The sequence below is a fragment of the Pristis pectinata genome, chromosome 9, assembly GCF_009764475.1.
Source record: "Pristis pectinata isolate sPriPec2 chromosome 9, sPriPec2.1.pri, whole genome shotgun sequence".
Classification (NCBI taxonomy): domain Eukaryota; kingdom Metazoa; phylum Chordata; class Chondrichthyes; order Rhinopristiformes; family Pristidae; genus Pristis; species Pristis pectinata.
The window spans coordinates 32,093,461-32,112,694 of record NC_067413.1 but is presented as its reverse complement, the minus strand read 5'-3'; the positions used below and the strand labels follow the sequence as shown (position 1 = coordinate 32,112,694).

The 19,234-nt window shown below is 43.7% G+C and overlaps 1 protein-coding gene across 3 annotated transcripts in view; it reads left to right on the top strand.

The window, feature by feature from the left end:
* Positions 1-19,234, top strand: part of sntb1 (syntrophin, basic 1) — a 90,818-nt gene that overhangs the window by 70,011 nt on the left and 1,573 nt on the right. For all 3 annotated transcript variants that reach the window (XM_052023785.1, XM_052023784.1, XM_052023786.1), the window contains 3 exons: positions 1,488-1,630; positions 11,111-11,307; positions 16,435-16,625. In XM_052023785.1, the coding sequence (XP_051879745.1) occupies positions 1,488-1,630; positions 11,111-11,307; positions 16,435-16,625 (531 nt within the window). The remainder of the gene's footprint in view (positions 1-1,487; positions 1,631-11,110; positions 11,308-16,434; positions 16,626-19,234) is intronic.

Here is a 19,234-nt window from a genome sequence, read left to right as displayed (position 1 = left end):
GCAAAATTTGAAATGCCGCAATTTAGATGTGCTGATTTCACTGTTTACCAGCACACTGTCTAGATTAGAGGGCATGCACTTTAAGGAGTGGTTGGACAAACTTGGGTTGCTTTCTCTGGAGCAATGGAGATTGAGGGGAGACTTGACAGAAGTTTATAAAATTATGAGAGACATAGACAGAGCAAACAGCCGGCATCCTTTCTCCCAGGGTTGTAATGTCTAATACTATCGGGCATGCATTTATGGTGAGAGGGGGGAAGTTCAAAGGTGATATGCGGGGCAAGTTTTTTTTAACAGAGAGTAGTGGGTGCCCGGAATGCACTGTCAAGGGGTGGTGGTGGAGGTAGAAACAATAAAGGCATTTAAGAGGGTCTTAGATAGGCACATGAATGTGCAGAGAATGGAGGGATATGGACATTGTGTAGGTAGAAGGGACTGGTTTAGTTAGGCAGTTAATTACTAGTTTAATTAGTTCGGCGCAACATTGTAGGCTGAAGGGCTTGTTCCTGTGCTGTACTGTTCTATGTTCTATCAAGTCAGACATTTCTCCAGGAGTAGAATCCTTTCATTAAGAGCTTCATTTATTTTTAGTCTGCGTTTTTCCAAGTTATCCTTTTTTTTAAGGGTCGTCTGATTAATCGGCAGTTGTAAGAATGGTCCTTTAATTCAGTGGAGCCTTGGTTGTTGAGTGCTCACTGATGTCTCGTGGCTCTGGCTGTCTCCCTGCTCTGTAATTGTGGTTTGGCTCTAGAGATGTCCCGGGGAGAGTTGGATCAGTATACTTTTCAGGCCAGTTTTATCTCATGGCAATAAATAACTGCTTGCTTCTTGAGATCTCAGGAGTTGTCTGGTGGTCCTCTGCACCACTGTGGTCCCTTGCCAGAGGGGCAAAAGGAGGAGGAATGGGAACTGTCCTGGGCCTGTTCCCTGGATATGCCATGTCCCAAGTGCCAGACATTTGTTGGGAGTGGGAAGGGAGGGGGGGGGGGGGATTGGAGAGAGGGATGGTGTGTACAGCATTTCATGCAAACAAGAAGCTTAGACAATTGGGAAACATTGAAATACAGAGATGCTTTCTACTGCGCTAACAAAAGAGATTAATGTGAACATTACAGGCATTGAGTAAGAAGAACCTTCCCACCCATTGCATCTCCCCTTCTCAACCCCAACAGTGTCAGCACCAAGCCCAGAGAACACACCCAGTCTTGGTGTCATTTTTACTAGTTTGAGAAAATGGGAAGAGAAAGTAGTGTTCTTTGTCCCAAGTCACACTTGCAAAATTCCTACTGCCTCCCCATCTGCTGGATCTAATTCTGTCTTGGCAAAGTGGGCTCGGATCTCCAGATTCTAGAAACGGCTTTGGCAGAGTGAGTGCCCACACCCACCATGTTTTCCTGTGACAAAGGTTTGAAACAAATGCAACCTGATGTTACTAAAGTGGGGTTGGGATGGTCTGGTCTGATGGCTCTCCGTCTCTCTCTCTGCAGCCGGTGGTAGAGGGTGACAAGAAGCCCTGGAAGCCAGTGCTGGTTGTACTCACCGAGAAGGACATGCTCCTGTACCCCAGCATGCCTCGTCTGAAGGAGTCCTGGCTCAGTCCAGCTAGCACTTACCCACTGCTCGCCACCAGGTAAGAGGGCGGGATCTGTGGGAGCGATTTCTTCGGTTTACCAACAGCAACCTCACTTCCCTTTCACAAAAGCGGCAATTTCAACTTTAGCTTTAATTAAACGGGACTTGGTTGCACGTTTTGCATCTCTCTCACTCGCCGCACTCTACGTGAGGTGGCCACCCCCAAACCCCGTAATCCTGCACCTGTAGACACTCGCGTTCCCCACAGACCAGCCTGGAACTCGATTGGAACTCAGAGTCTGAAGGCACACTGATTTCTGCCATTCATGGTCGGTTACCAGTAGATCCGGCTCGTGTTAGCTGTGGAGCGTCTTCACTCCAACACCCACAAATGACACCCGAGTTCAGCCTGAAATCCAGCTTGGATACTGTATCCCCAATTCATAGATACACATGAGGTCAGTTCAGCCATTTAGTGAGCTTGGGGGCTTATCTGTGACCTGACTGCATGGCCTCCCCCTTCGCCACATTCCCCCTCCCTCACACTTACCTCTCTCTCCTAATACCTCCAGTTAATAAAACCCACCTGAGATTTAATACTACCAACCGTCCTGCATCGACTGTTGTGTGTTGGAGGTAATTCCGCATCTCTCCTGTACTCTGGGTGTAGAACTTCACTTCTCAAAGGACTGCCTCTAACTTTTAGGCTTCACCTCTAACCCCACCCTCCCAAAAGAGCAGAAAGAGTTTCTCTTTCTCTCCCCACTGTAGTTTCCCAGAATGGGTCAGAACATCAGAACCACCCCTTCCCCCACCACCACCACCACCACCAACCCCCCCCCACCAATCACAGTGACCCAGTACCACTTGTCAAACTCTCACCTGTCAGGCCAACCCCCCAACTCAGTTCAGTGTTCTGGCTCTGCAGGAGGTTACATGACTAGCTTTCGCAGAGACAAATGTACGCACACATGCACAGCGGCGGATGAACAGACACGCACACAGTGACGCACACAGAGAGACACGCACAAGTGGACAGAGAGACACAAATGCACAGAGAGAAATGCACAGATGATACGTGCACGGACGCACGAACACAGAAACACAAGCACGGAGACACACACGGACATATTATTAGGGGATGTTAAATCCTTCAACAAATCTATCAATACATCCTGAGCACCTCTGATGGACAGCAGGGGTCAGCAGTACAGATCAGTGAGACTGTCCTGGGGTCCGCTTGAAACCTGAATCCAAGTACTTTCTGCTCCCAACCCGGGATATGAGAGGGAGATGGACACAGGAGGGTAGAAAAAATACAAACTTGAAGGTAGAGTTCTCTTTTTTTTAATGCTAGGAATATTTTCACCTAAAATATTGTCTGTAAAAAGCAAGGATCCTGGATGAAAGGTGATTAGAGTGACATCTGATGATGGATTTGCCAGCAGTTAAACACTAACCAATTTCCCCGATCGTTAAAAAAAATTTCACACTCTCCTGGAAAATTCCTTAGTCAGGAAAAACAGGAAAAGAGGTCCTATTATTGCTGTGTGCCAGAGGAACCTGACCTCCGGAAGTGAGAAGAGTAATCTGTTTATTATTTTATTAAATCAAGTGAATCTGATCATTATTGTTGACCCGGGGTGACGTAAAACTGAAAATTACATCCAGCCAGGTCTAATTTGCCACAATCCGATGTTCCCAGAAGAGCTGATGCATCTTGCAACTAGCTACCCAGATTTTTCTCACAAGCCTCAGTTGGATCGACGCCTACTTTTTGAAATTTGATATTGTCTATTTAAGGTGCTGTGTTTTAGCCTTCACTGCGTTCCATCATTTGCTGTGGACAATCTTCCTGGTGTTGGGGATCCTCCAGTACAACCTTGCAGTCAGGTTGAAGCAAGTGAATTCAGCATGGGGCTTGTCACTTCTCTCTCTCCCTCTCCCCCTCTGCATTTGCTCTCAAGGTCCCCCTCAGTTTCCAACGCTCCAGAGAAAACAAATTAAGTTTGTCCAACCTCTCCTGATAGCTAATACTCTCCAATCCAGGCAATATCCTGGTGAACCTCTTCTGCACCCTTTCCAAAGCCTCCACATCCTTCCTGTAATGTGGCAACCAGAACGGCACTTAATTATTCAGATGCATCCTAACTAAAGTTTTATACAGCTGCAACATGACTTCCTGACTTTTATACTCAGTGCCTCGACCAATGAAGGCAAGTACGCTGTACATCTTCCAACTAACTGATCCACACACTAATGATCAACACAGAACCAAAACTCTTTAACTGTCTTTTATGCAAAATAAGATTTATTATGGTGAAAATCATAGTACAGTTCAGTGTTATGCTACTTTAGGTCTGTTTGTAACTGAAGCACCTACTCTTGTCTGTTGATGCTGGCAGGAAAAGGTTGTTCCTTGTTAGAAGTTATTCTTTCCCTCTGATCGGAACACGATGAATACAGTCATTTTTAAACGAGCCTTGAATAATTTATGTAATTGTTAATTTTGATTTATTTTTGACTTGTTTTACCAGCAGTGTTAAGGATACAGAATAGTTTTACCAATGTCACCAGGAATGAGAGATTTTTGTTGAGAGGGGAGAGTTTTATTAAAAAAATGGGCTCTTGTGTTAGAACTGAGACAACTAAGTCCAGAGTGAATGTATGATTGGTGCAGGATCAACTAAGTCAAAGTTTAAGGACTCATCATGTGTGAAAATCCTTAAGGATTTGGAATAAAAATTGATTTAATTCCGGTGGACAAACCTCCCCATCCTTTTCCTCAAATTCAGATTAGCTTATTGTCAAATACACCAGGGTGCAATGAAATCCCTTGGTCACGTGAAGCTCTCAGAGTAAACAGTATACATGGTAATAACGAATACAGCAATCAATACAGCGACAAGCGCAGAAACAACAGAATGGTGCAAAGTATAGTCGTGCAAACTGAAGTACTGCAAAAAGAAATGCTAAAGTGATGATAGGTAGAAGGGTTCAAGAACATGGCAGCACCACCGGGAAGGGGATGTGAAAGAGGTGATTGGTTCAGAAGTCTGAGTGAGTGGTGGGCTGAGTCAGAGATCCTGAGCTTCCCCAGGGTCTCTCAGCCTGCTGTCTCCTGCCACACAATGGTCCAGGTGCACTGAAAGCCCTGACACAGCCTGGATCTCTGAGGGAAGAGGCCACGCAGTGACGCGGAGGCCAAGAGATTCAGACTCCCGGCAGGAGCCAGCCTGACTGTCACTTGTTTGGGGAGCAGTCTGCCAATCTGGTGGCTTTCCAACCTGGAATGGTTACGTTAGTTACAACAGGTCAGTGGGTTGGACAATGCAGCCCAACAATTTGAAATTCATTCACAGGTTCATGGTTTAAGCAGGTAGAAGTCCCACCTAATGGCTGGGTGTGGGGACAGCAAGAAGGCATTTGGTCCTGGTTAGATGGGGAGTTGTGGTTGAAATTCATTGAACCTTGTTGTGGCAGAGGAAATGTTGGTGTGTGTGAGCTGAACTGGGAAAGAGTGCTCCCTCACCTCTGTTTGTGGGGTCAAGTCCATCCCAGAGATTCCAGCATGAACTGCAGGGTGGTCCAATGTTTATTGTCAACTGATGTCACCTGGAGGTGATCTGGCTGCTTGTGGGGTCTTTCCATGCAGAAATTACCACAGTAACCCCACTTCAGAGGGACTTCACTGGCTTTGGAACGTGCCAAGACAGTGCGGGGTGCTGTTGAAATATTCATTTCTCTGTCCTGTGAAGATGATTTTCCTGATTACTTCCACTGCCTGGATCCTACTTCCTGTGCAGTATTCCTTCCAGCCTTTTCTCCATCAGTCAGTTCCAAGATCAGTGGCACAGCTGGTAGAGCCACTGCCTCACAGCTCCAGATACCTGGGTTCGATCCTGACCTCCAGTGCTCTCTGTGTGTGGAGTTTGCACGTTCTCCCTGTGACCGTGTGGGTTTCCTCTGGGTGCTCCGGTTTCCTCCCACATCCCAAAGACATGCGGGTTGGTGAATAATTGGCCGCTGTACTTTGCTCCTAGTGTGTAAGTGAGTAGCAGGAGGATTATCCGGCTCACTGGAGCTGTGAGGTAGCACTTCTACTAGCTCCGAATGCACTGCCTTCGATATTACTAACTATCCTGATGTACAGCACAAGACCATCATCAGAAGGAAGTTGATTTTGAGCTACAGTGCAGGGGACTAGAAGCTTTTCAAAGGGATGTGTTTTAAGGTGCATCATGGAGGAAGAAAGATAGGCAGAGAGGTTTAGTGAAATAATTCCAGAGCTGAAGGCTTCAGCAGTTGAAGGTGGGGCAAGCAGTTGTGGAGCCATTGGAGGATGATCAAGTGGCCAGATTTGGAGGAACACAGATGCTTCAAAGAGTTGCATGACAGGAGATCACAAAGGTACAAAGGGAATTTTTAAACCGAGGCACAGTTTTAAACCGAAGCACTGGGGAAGAAGCTGTTCATTGGTGTGAGGAAAGGATTAGTTTAACATCTTTGCTGCTATACTAAAGTCTGTGCTAAACAAAAGCAGTGTTGACAAATTATTTTATAAGGAGAGAGCAGTTGGTGGTATTGTTGTTCAATAATTTTTCTACTTCTAAGAACAAGGCAGCAAATAGTTAATACAACAGGCCAGCACTAAATTTGGAAACACTCCAAAGTAAATATTACTCCAACAACATTGACTTATCATTGCCCATTGAAATACCACTGGGCACTGACTGGTATACTTTGCAAAGTAGCAACAGTGGCGAAGAGCTCTTCGGATCCTGAATGTTTTGGCGAGATTCTTTCTTCAGGACAGGAGCCAGCAAAATTAAGACGACACAACAAAACTGTCATGGCAGGAAAAAAAAACTAGGCATTAATTTGTAAAGCTGTTTCCTCCTTTTCTGTGGAAGGGATTTGATGGTAATGGTGAGTCAGCAGAAGAACAAGAGCGAGTTGCGGAGAGTGAGGTCACACCAGGGTCATGGGAGAAAATTCACCTGGCAATGATCAACCTTCCATTCAACTCTGTCTGGAAACCGTTCAAAAGGAATTAGTGCACAAGATCTGGCACAGAGAGCTGGAACTTCTGTCAGTCCTTCCCTGAGTATGGCAGTCACCTTCCCACTGCAAGCCTGCTACCCTGTCCCAAAAACCAGTGCTGCTTTCTCAGAGTTAGCTGTGGCTCATTTGGAGTGCTCCCAATCTGGAGGGTTGTGGGTTCAAGGTCCACTTAAGATGAGCACAAAGATCGTGGCCAAGTCTCCAGGGCAGTGCTGAGGGAGTGGTGTATTGTAGAAAGTGCCCTCTTTTAGAGGAGATGCTAAGCTGTGGCCCTCTCAGCTCCTTGCATTAAGTCCCATGGAATTAGGGCAAGGCAATGGCCAATCATAGTCAGCACTTCTGGGCTCTGCTTTGTGGGACCTTGCTGTGCATAAACTGGTTAGAACTGTGACACTTACAATGAAGAGTTTTGTAAAAGAAACCTTGGGTTGTAAAGGAAAGGAGGTATTGATTTTAAATTATCTATCTGGCATTCTGTCATTCCTTTGGAGAACCATTGACAATTTATAATTTGTGGTGTTGAATCAAAAACTCTCAAAGATTCAAAATGCTTAAACTCTCCTCCCACTCATATTAATGCTTAAGAGCAGGATTCCAGGATGCTTTTCTTCTCCCTGTACATCCCAGCACCAAATGGATGCAGAGATTGGGACTGACGCGTAGGGAATGTCAGGGCCAGCCAGGTAGGCAGGTGCTGTGGTGCGACAAAGTTATCGTTGCCCTCGTTGGGAGGGGGAATCTAATGCCGAGCCACACTCAGAGATTAGGGTAGAGGGGTTTATGTTGTGTTTCCCATGGTCCTGGGATGTTGGGAACAGCTTGATGGCCAATAACTAAGTAATCCTTTTTGGTGATGTTGGTAGAACAATAAATATTGGCCCCAGGGCACCAGGAAGAAATCTGCAAAACAATTCTATGTGATTTTTTTTTAATGTCCATTAGACAGGTCTTTTGTTTAGGATATCATTCAAAAGAGAGCATCTCTGACAGTGCTGCAGTCCTGCATCAACTTGAATTTTGCTCCCTTCTCTCAAGTCAAAGTCGAGTTTATTGTCATATGCTCAAGTACGTGCATGCACAGGCGAAATGAAAAAATTACTTGCAGCAACATCACAGGCACATAGCATCAATATAAGCAGCATTCACAAGAAAGAACACCATTAGAACAAAAAAAAGTCTATTGTCGTGCAAAGTGATCAAAGTAGCCATAGTGTTGCTAAACTGTAGTGATTAGGGTTGTGCCAGTTGGTTCAAGAACCAAATGGTTGAAGAGAAGTTGCTGTTCTTAAACCTGGTGGTGTGGGACTTCAGGCTTCTGTACCTTCTGCCTGATGGTAGCTGCGAGAAGATGGTCTAAGATGGCATGACCCCGATCGTGGGGATATCTGACGATAGATGTCACCTTCTTGAGGCAGCACCTCCTGTAGATACTACCAGTAGTGGTACCAAAATAAGACTTGAAGCACTGCCCACTGAGCCACAACTGACAGAGAACGGCACAGGTAGTTTATGGCCTGACCTTCTCTTAGTTGCGATTGGGCAATAATTGGTAAGAGACCACATCATGAAACAAATTAGCAAAGTGACTACAATGAGCATGAATCACTTTTTTACAAAAAAAAAAGGACCCCAATATAATTTGCTGAGAAATGAGATGTGGAATGTTTAATGGTATTGTTTGTTTCTATAAAGTGACACTGGGATGAATTGTGCTCATCCACAGCCAGTGGTTACAGCATGTCCGACATCCCAGTCTGCTGCTGGGTTTACCGTGATTCCAGTGGCAGTGCACTGTGGTGTTGCAGAGGGGGATCGATGCACTCTGCACCCCGCAGGTAGCTTTACACCAGGGAGGGTTGGCATACAAACGGCGACCCCATTCTTTCGACTGCGGTCAATTACCCTGGAGAAAAGCAAGTGCCTGCTTTAATAATATTTTGTTTTTAATTGTATTTATTCATTTTAATCTGTCTTAATAATTGCTAACTGTCTCTGAGTATCAGAAACATTCTCAAAGGCTAGTGAGGGTCGACTTGTCCAGTCTGAAGGAGAGCAGAGGGCTGGTCAGGTGCAAGTGAGCGTGACCTGTAAACCACACCTCTGCCAGATTGTGGAATTTGCTTGCAGGATTTGTACCGTGACTAAAACATTAAATGAAATCTCATGTCGCACTAATTCTGCAGTGACAGGATAGTTGGATTTTTATTCTGCCACCTCCCAGATTCCTGGGGCAGTGCTGGCTTTGCTTGTACGTTTGCCAGGTTAAATTAAATTAAAAAATTTTTTTTTTTAAATTTTATTTACAGCGTGGTAACAGGCCCTTCCGGCCCAACGAGTCCACGCCACCCATTTTAAACCCAAATTAACCTACCCGTACGTCTTTGCAATGTGGGAGGAAACCGGAGCACCTGGAGGAAACCCACGCAGACACAGGAGAACATACAAGCTCCTTACAGACAGCGACAGGAATCGAACCCTGATCACTGGCGCTGTAATAGCGTCGCGCTAACCACTACGCTACCGTAGTGAATCAATTGAATCTTAAATCAATTAAGAGTATGACAAACTTCACGTTTGGTGAATGTGAGAATCCCATGTTTCAGGAAGCAAAAATAGTTGACATTTAATTACAAGGCATGAGCTAGGTGTGCCAGTTATAATACGCTATACTAAAAATGGTTTCACGATTAAAAAAAAAATCTGCAAATACCACAGTCTGCTTATATCTCCTGTAATTTTAGTTAAAAATATTAGTTAATATCTCATTTACTTCTGATAGATAATAGTAGTGAGGATAGCACTTGATATCCACCTTGGACTATAGATTATTCCACACTGCTTCAGTCAGTAATCATCTCTCTCTTACAGTTCTTTGACCCATTGCCAAGGATCCAATTCATTTGCATGGAAGATGCCCATGACTTATAGAAGTCATTATTTGAGTTGACAGAACACCATATTACTACTGCAAATACAATGTTACTCCAAGACCCTGCCTCGGCCCCATCATCTTCAGCTTGTTTTTCCCCAGTCTTCTTGCACCTGTTGTAAACCTGTTCACCCAAAACTCTGCTGCCCATGTCCTACTTTGCACTAAATTCCATTCACCCTTGGCCTCCAGTGCTCCTGGTCCAATGCCTTTCAGGAACATACTGCCTAAGTGGGTGGTGGAAGTAGGTACTTTCATTTAAGAAATATCTGGATAAGCACTCAAATCGTCAAGGCATGGAAGATTACTGACCAAGTGCTGGTAAATGGCATCAGTATAAATGGGTGCTTGATGGTTGGTATGGACATGGTGGTCTGAAGGGCCTGTTTCTGTGTTGTATGACTATCGCCTCCATTTTAAAATACTTATCATTTCAAACCCTTCTGTGTGCTTGTCTCTCACTGTCTCCAGCCTGCAGCAGCCCAGAGCTCTTCCAGTTTTTGCCTTGAGCACGCCCTTAATGTCCATTGCTCCACCATTGGTACCCTGGGCTTCAGATAGCTAGGAGGCAAGCTCTGAAACTTCCTCCCTTATCCTTTCTCTTTTGAGAAACTCCCGATAACCTCCCTCTTTGACCAAGCTCCTGGGCACCTGGCACAATAGCTCAAGTCAAGTCGAGTTTATTTTACGTGCACAAGTACGATGAGGTACAGAACGATGAAAAACTTGCTTGCTGCAGCATCACAGGCACGTAGGTACAGACAACACCCAGAACATAAATTATGCAAGACAGTGAAGAGAGAAAAAAAAGACTGTCCAAAAATCAGACATTAGTGTAAAAGCTGGTGCGAGGTGTTCCACTGCTGAGGGAGGGTTAGTGTTATGTAGGTTGGTTCAAGAACCTCATGGCTATAGGAAAGTAGCTGTTCCTGAACCTGCTGGTCTGGAACTTCAGGCTTCTGTACCTCCTTCCTGATAGTAGCAGCAAGAAGAGGGCATGGCATGGTGTCACATTTTGCAGGATTTCACTTTAGTATGATGTCAGAAGTGCTACATAAAATGCACATTATTGTGGTTTAGCTTTTGAAAGTCCACAGTATTACCTTCCGCATTGCAAATTGCCCATTTGTGTAATTCTGCCTTTGTTAAACTCTGATAGTCATTATTGGACAAATGAAAGCCTGTATAGTTTATGGGATATTTAATCTTGTGGCGCACTCCTTCCAGATTGGTAAATAGGTAGACACAAGAGACTGCAGATGCTGTAATATGGAGCAAACAACAAACTGCTGGAGAATTCAGTGGGTCAGGCAGCATCTGTGACTGCAAAGGGATAGTCGACATTTCGGGTGAAGATCACGCATCGGGATTCAGGGTCTCATCCTCAAATGTCAACCAGTCCTTTGCCTCCACAGATGCTGCCTGACCCTCTGAGTTCCTCCAGCAGTTTGCTTTTTGTAAGTAGGTACCTTACCGGATGCACAAACTCTGGGACATTTCGGATATCTTCCAAATGTTACTCTAATTGTGCATTTTTTTTTGTAGGTTGGTTCATTCCGGTATAGGGAGAGACTCCCCTCAGCCAGGCGCAGAACTCTCCTTTGCCACTCGAACTGGAACTCGCCAGGGCATAGAGACGCACCTGTTTCGGGTCGAGAACAACTCCAGTCTGTCCAGCTGGACCAGGCAAATCGTACAGGGCTGCCACAAAGCAGTGGAACTCATCAAAGAAGTTACAACCAGTGAGTGGCTGTACAAAGAGATAAGAGATCTGTTTTTTGTCAGATGCTGTGAAACTGGTATTGATTTATTATTGTCACGTACTGAGATACAGTGAAAACCTGTTTTGCGTGCATCGAGACAGATCATCCTAGACACAAGTACATCAACATAGTAAAAAGAAAAGAGAATGCAGAACATAGTGTTGCAGTTATAGAAAAAGTGCAGTGCAGATAGACAATAAGGTGCAAAGGCTATGACGAGGTAGATTGGGAGATCGAGAGTTCATCTTTTAGCACGAGATGCCTGTTCAGGACAATATGGACTACTCCATATTGTCAGGCAATGACAGAAAATGGAGCATTTTAACTAATTATTGTTACTTTTTTTCCCCCCCTTTATCTACTTCTGAAGGGACTGAGACTCTCCAGGGTAAATATTAGGGTATCCAAGGCTTTATATTCAGCCCAAGTTTGGGAAAACACAATCTAACCCTCTCCTTCAAATTTCCCAATGACTGAATTGTACATACCTGTGGTGATCCAGTTTGGGAAAGTTGTATTTAATTCATGGCGGTTTTATGGCATTTTCAACATTGTGCAGTGCGTTGATTATGGAACTTGCTCCCACAACAACAGTAGAGATGGGAGATGGATTGGAGGGGAAGCTAAAGAGAATGCACAGGGGGAAAGGAATAAGGATAGGGTGATGGAATGAGGTGGGCACACAAACACCACACTGAACAGTTGGGGCGACAGTGTGCTGGAGGAACTCAGTGGGTCATGCAGCATCTGTGGGAAGAAAGAAATTGTTGACGTTTCGACTGACAAAAAATTGTCAGTCCTGATGCAGGTTTCGACTCAAAATGTCAACAATTCCTTTCCTCCCACAAATGCTGCATGACCAGCTGAGGTTCCTCCAGCACATTGTTTGTTGCTCCAGATTCCAGCATCTGCAGTTGCTTGTGTCTCCACTGAATAGCTGGGCTTCAGTTGCAGTTATTAAGTGGATGCTCCAAAATGTTAGTATCTTTGCAGGGCTTGATTTTTAGGATTAGGCTCCATGCTGTTTGTTGTAAAGAAGGTGGGACAAAATTAACTCCTAACAAGTTATATTAATTAATAAGTAAATTGGTACAGAGAAAAACTTTGTTTTACATGCATCCCTACAGATCATTTCATCACATCGGCACATCGAGGTAGTACAAGGGAAAAGCAATAACAGAATGCAGAATGGGAGTGTTACAGTTACAGAGAAAGTGCAATGTAGGCAGACGATAAGGTGCAAGGCCATGAAAAGGTAGATTGTGAGGTCGAGAATCCATCTTATCATACAAGGTGACTGTTCAATAGTCTTATAACAGCAGGATAGAAGCTGTCCTTGAGCCTGGTGGTATGTTTTCAGGATTTTGTATCTTCTGCGCGATGGGAGGGGGGAGAAGAGAGAATGTCTGGGTTAGGTGGGGTCTTTGATTCTGTTAGCTGCGAGGCAATGAAAAGTGCAGATACAGTCTATTGGAGGGGAGGCTGATTTTCATGATGTGCTGAGCTGTGTCCACAACTCTGCAGTTTCTTGTGTTCTCAGGCAGAGCAGTTGCTGTACCAAGCTGTAGTGCATCTGGATAGGATGCTTTCTACGATGCATCTATAAAAGTTGGCAAGGGTCGACGGGGACATGCTAAATTCCTTTAGCCTCTTAAGGAATTAGAGGTGATGATGCACTTTCTTGGCCATGGCGTCTACATGGTTGGACCAGGACAGGCTTTTGGTGATGTTCACTCCTAGAAACTTTAAGCTCTCCACCCTTTCGACCTCAGCACTGTTGATGTAAACTGATGTAATTTGGTCATTTGTCTCAGAGGAGCCAGAAGGCCATTAATTGAGGCACAGTTGATTATGCTTGGACACTGTGTTAAGTTTGATGGTTAGGAAAGATCAGTGGGATGTTTAACTGCTCAACCTGGGGAAAGGGATCATGAAAAATATCCATTTCTCAGCACAAGTATTTCATGGATTAATGACTACAAAGATAATCCATTCAAAAAGCCCAGTAATTTAACTCTTTATGTCTGGGGAGGTAAGGTTTTGAATGAATACAAGCCCCATATGGGTACACTGGGAATATTTCTGAGAACCTTAGGAAGGATATTTTGGCCTTGGAGGGAGTGGACTTGCAGAATAATACTTTTACTCAAGAGTTAAAATACGAACAGAGATTGCACAATCCAGGGTAGTATTCCATGGAATTTATAGAAGCTTTAAGCCCTGATCTAATAAATATTTTTAAGAGATTTAAGGGAATCATGGTGAACCCAACAGAGTGGATAGAAACTATTTCTACTGGTTGGGGAGTCTGGGACAAGGTGGCCAGAGCATAAAGATTAGAGCAGACCCATCAAGGGTGAGGAAAGGTGGTGGAGGAGGGGGGAGAAGAGAGAATGCCCAGATTAGGTGGGGTCTTTGATTATGTTAGCTGCGAGGCAATTAGGAGACACAAGAGACTGCAGATGCTGGAATCTGGAGCAACAATCTTCTGGAGAAACTCAGTGGGCCAGGTAGCATCTGTGGAAGGAAATGGACAGTCAATGTTTTATGTCAAGATGTTGACTGTCCATTTCCCTCCACAGATGCTGCCTGACCCACCGAGTTCCTCCAGCAGTTTGTTTTTTGATAGAAATTAGGAATTCTTTGCAAATGGCAATGGTTCATGATTAATTTTAAATTTGAGATTTGGTATTAAAAATCTCCAGAGATATTAATGGAAAAGGAGACAAGGGCAGGTAACAGAGTTAGGCCACAGCTCAGCACTCTCTTATTGACTGTCAGTGCAGGCTGGAGAGGCTCCAGTGGCTACGTTCCTAACTAGGTCTCCCCAATTACCTTCCTAAGCTAGTGAAAATGCAGCATGGAACATAATAGAGGCCTAGATAGAGTAGACAACCAGTATTTTTTTCCCAGGGTTGGAATGTCTAATGCTAGAGGGCATGCATTTAAGGTGAGAGGGGGAAATTTCAAAGGAGATGTGCAGGGCAAGTTTTCTTTTAATACAGAGTGGTAGGTACCTGGAATCCGGTGCCAAGGATTATGGTGTCGGCAATTATGATAGAGACATTTAAGAGGCTCTTAGATCGACACATGAATAGGCAAAGAATGGAAGGATATGGACCATATGCAGGCAGAAGGGACTAGTTTAATTAGGCATCATTAGCTTGATTCGATTGGCACGAGATTGTGAGCTGAAGGACCTCTTCCCGTGCTGTACTGTTCTATGGGCATGGAAAACTCAAAACAATAATCGAATCTTCCTAAATTTAATTTTTGATCTTGCTTAACGTTGACTGATTTCTCCTAATATTAATAATTAACTGCCCAAAGCAGGGGCTGGTTCAGGTGCAGTCAGGTATACATGCAGGCCTGCCAGTTGACAAGCTTGGTTTGAGCTACAGTTGGCAGTATAATTCGATCTCTGGACTGAATCTGTACTCCCAGAGGGTTACCCTATCCAGACCAGCAGCTGAAGGAAACTGCAGCACTAGGCAGGACTTCCTGGAATTATCCCTGAGGAATGTAGAATACAGATAGCTAGAATGCAAAGCCAAGGAATGATACCGTTTTTAATACCAAATGGATTTTTTCTTGTATAAAAGGACAGAAGAAAATTAGATGCACATACTGGTGACACAGTTGGCATTTGATTCAGATTGGCACATTGCTCAATAAAGGGAAAGTTTGCAATTCTTTGGCACTGCTCACATTATCCAGTTCCTACAGTAGGAAGTAGCCTCGGTGTTTAATAAAAAACTGAAATGAAATTATTCATCTTGCTGAAAACCTGAACTTCCAGAATGTAACTATCAATCACGATGACTAGTGCTTCAACCATTGCTTAACTATAAAGCAATCAGTGTTCTCAGGTTAATTATTGCACAAATGAGGAACAAAGGAATGTGCATTTAGATTTTTGTTGTGGATTCAGACCAAAATTTCTAGGACTTGGCAAACCTGAGGAGATAGAGGAAGGTTCTGTTATTAAGTCCTGTGGTGTTGGCAGCTGAGGCTGAGCAGCCAGCATCCTCTCCTCTGAGTCGGTGCCTTGTGGACTCAGGTTCAAGTCCAACCCTGGAGACTTGAGCGCGGTCCTCAAGGAGCTCTGCATTGTTGGAGGTGCCCTCTCTCAGATAAGGTGTTACAGCACAGCCCTGAGAGTGTTCCGTTAGATCAGAGATTCCAAGGCACTGTTACAAAGAGAGGTAACATTCTCCTAGTGCCATGAGGCCAATATTTATCCTTCAGTCAGTATGACAGAAACAGATTATCTGGTGACATTAAAATATCTGCGTAGATTCTTGTTCCATACAAATTGAATGCAACACTTCAAGAATAGTGCATCAATTAGAAAGAGCTTTGGAATGCAAGGAAAAGCACAATAGATCTGCAAGGTATTTTTTTAATTCTTTGTGCATTAGGCCTGTCAATTCATCACCATGAAAGCAATGATTTGGGGGGAAGGGAGTGTACAGAGTCATACACAGTTGTGGGGGGAGGGGGGGGGGGAGGGCATGAAGAATCTTTAGCTATCTGATCTTGTCTGTTAAGTTGGTAAGACTGGACTACAGTCTATACAACAAAAGGGATGGAGGAGCTTTTCTGGATGAATCATGTGCTCCATAATTCCTTACGACATAGAAGGAGATCACTTGGCCTATCGAGTCAATGCCAGCTCACAAAACAATCCAATTTTAATACTAATTTTTCCGTAACCTTATTCTCCCCATATCCCCATCAATTCCAGCATCCACCTACACACTGTGGGCAATTTACAGCAGCCAATTAACCTCCCAACTCGCATGTCTCTGGGACAAGGGAGGAAACAGCACCAGAGGAAGTCCACACAGTCTCAGAGGAAACGTGTAAACTCCACACAGACAGCACCAGAAGTCAGGATTGAATCCAGCTTGCTGGAACTGTGAGGCAGCATCTGTACCAGCTGCACCACTGTGCTCCCCACTTATAACTCAAGGTTCAATAAACAAATGATAGTCTTTTTATGAACTGATGCCGCAGCTTGCAGTTCGGTTTATTTTCGCTCAATGCAAGCAGATTTTTCTTGACTGAATTGCCCTAATGCTGGTGTTTTTATGTGCTTCACAGCATGTACATACAGGACCCAGGAGTGCTGTCTGAAAATTCATTATGAAAATGGTTTTTCTATCTTGAAAGAGGCACAGGAGGGAAGCTTGCCGAAGTTGATCTGGCACTATTCCTTTGAGAAATTAAAGAACTCCTCAGATGATGGAGTGAGAATGCTCTATCTAGATTTTGGTGGAAGGGACGGGGAAATTGTAAGTACCTCTTTCTTTCTGCTATTGATATTTAATCATACAGTACAACTACAACAACTGTATTTGTATAGCACTTTTGATATAGTGAAACATCCTAGCTCCACCAGCTGTGAAAATCTTGAATCATTGGAGATATTATTTATGCAGATGATGCAACTTTTTGCATATATGCATATTTTTGTTTTTAAAACTGCTTTGATGTCTCAGTTACCTCTGTCAACAATGTATATGAGCATCAGCGTCATGTGCAAAAATATAACAGTATTTATCATGTCCACATGCATGTATTATTTAGTGCGTTAGTATTTCTTAATATGTATTCACATCCAAAGAGCCATCACAGGAGTAATATCAAACAAAGCTGACACAGCCATATTAAGTACTGATGGAAGGTTAAATCAACCTGAAACATTAACTGTTTCTCCCTTCACAGTTGCTAACTTACCAACATATCTGCTTTTACTTCAGATTTCCAGCAGCTGAAGTCTTATGATTTTTAAGATATTCGGACTGAAGCATAACAGATGTTTCAGGGTGCGTCTTAGAAGAGAAAAAGATTTAGCGAGAGAATTCCAAAGCTTTGGGCATTGACAGGTGAAAGCATGGTGGAGTGATTAAATCTAGGGATGATCAAAATATCAAAATTGGAGGAAATTATAGAGAGAGAGTCACAGAGTAATATAGCACAGAAACAGGCCCTTCAGCCCAACTTATCCATGCTAACCAAGTCAACCACCTAAGCTAGTTCCATTTGCCTGCATTTAGCTGATATCCCTCTAAACCTTTCCTATCCACGTACCTGCCATAAGTCTTTTAAATGTTGTTATTGTACCTGCCTCAACTACTTTCTGTGGCAGCTCATTCAATATACACACTACCCTGCATGAAGAAGTTGCCTCTTAGGTTCCTTTTAAATCTGTGCCCTTTATTTTTTTGTTCCCTTTCCCCAGGAAAAAGACCAGGTATTCACCCAATCTATGCCCCCCATTATTTTATACATCTCTGTAACTTCATCCCTCAGTCCTCTACACGCCAAGGAATAAATCCTAGCCTGGCCAATCTCTTCCTGTAACTCAGGCCCTCGAGTCCTGGCAACATTCTCGTAAATCTCCTTTGGACTCTTTCCAGCCTAATGAAATCTTTCCTATAACAGGGTGACCAAAACTGTTCACAATTCTCTACGTGTGGACTCAGATGGGGAAGGACTATGCCAATGAAGGGATTTGAAGACTTGGATGGGCTTTTAAAACTGAGGTGTTACTTAACCAGGAATCAATATGGATCATGAACACAGGGTGAAAGGTTAATAGAACTTTGTACAAGTTGGAACATGGGCTCTGGGCGATCTCAGGTTTACACTGGGTACAAATGAGGAGAGTTAACCAGGAGTATGATTTGAGCACCACAGCAATAAAGGCCTGATAACAAAAAAACTGCTCAACTCCATTTGAGTTTTCTTGCATATCACATACAACAGGTAACATTATTCTCGGCAGACTGGACATTAATCAACAATTACAATTAAACCCTGGGCCATATCTTAAGGTGGATCAATGTAGAAGACTCAAATATCCATGAATTTCAAATCTATGTCCAGGTTCACATTTTCCTAATTGAATTCTATTCCAAAGAAATCTAATTTTGAGTTGGGCTCAAACTAAATACACCCGACTTCCACACACATAATTAGCCAAGGCATGCTTATGTGACAGACCCTTCATCACACACAATAGCTTGAATGTGCACTGGACTGATCGGCAACCCAGCTCTGATTTTCCAAAGTGGTTCTGTGAAAGGGAAGTTCAAAACTTGAGCTGTGACTTTGTTACTCTCTATACTTAAAGAATATATGCAAAAGTTAACTTAGTATCAGCAGACTGGATTGCAGCCTCCTAGACATGTTGCCAATATCTGCAGCCTCCTAGACATGTCGGTCTAGAGCTTAAACTCCACGTCCCTCTCAACTAATTTACAGCTATGGTCCACAATGGCTGCCTGCAGGTTACCATGAAGATGAAGTCATGAAGGGATGATATAGCACAACACAATAAATTCAAATCCAAAATGCCATTCCTCACATTATATGTGAAAGTTATTTTACAGTGGCCTCATCGCAGTCTGTCTTTCAATATGTTTATTCCTTAATTTCCTCCCCTTTCCCCTGACTATATTATCAGTGATCTCCTGTTTGAACTTGCATCCTCTGACGTCTGTAAATTTTAGTTCAATGGAAGTTCCACTGTCCCGTGATTACTCACACTGAGTCCTGCTCTCTCACCAACCTTGAGCTCACTGACCTACGTTGGCTCCCTGTCCAGCAACATTTCACATTTAAAATTATGTCCTTGTGTTTAAATTTTTCCATGGTCTCATTCCTGCAGCCCGATGACGTTCCATTTAAAGGTAGGTCATTTAAAACTGAGGTGCTTAGATAGTGGACAGTGAATTCTCTGCTCCCAGAGTGGGTGAAGGCCAGATCATTAGATATATCTAAGGTGGAGATAGATAAATACTTGAAAGATCAAGGAGTTGAGGCCAGCATAGATCAGCCATGTCCATATTGAAGGGTGGGGCATTCTTGAGGGCATAGTGGCCTACTCCTGCCTGCT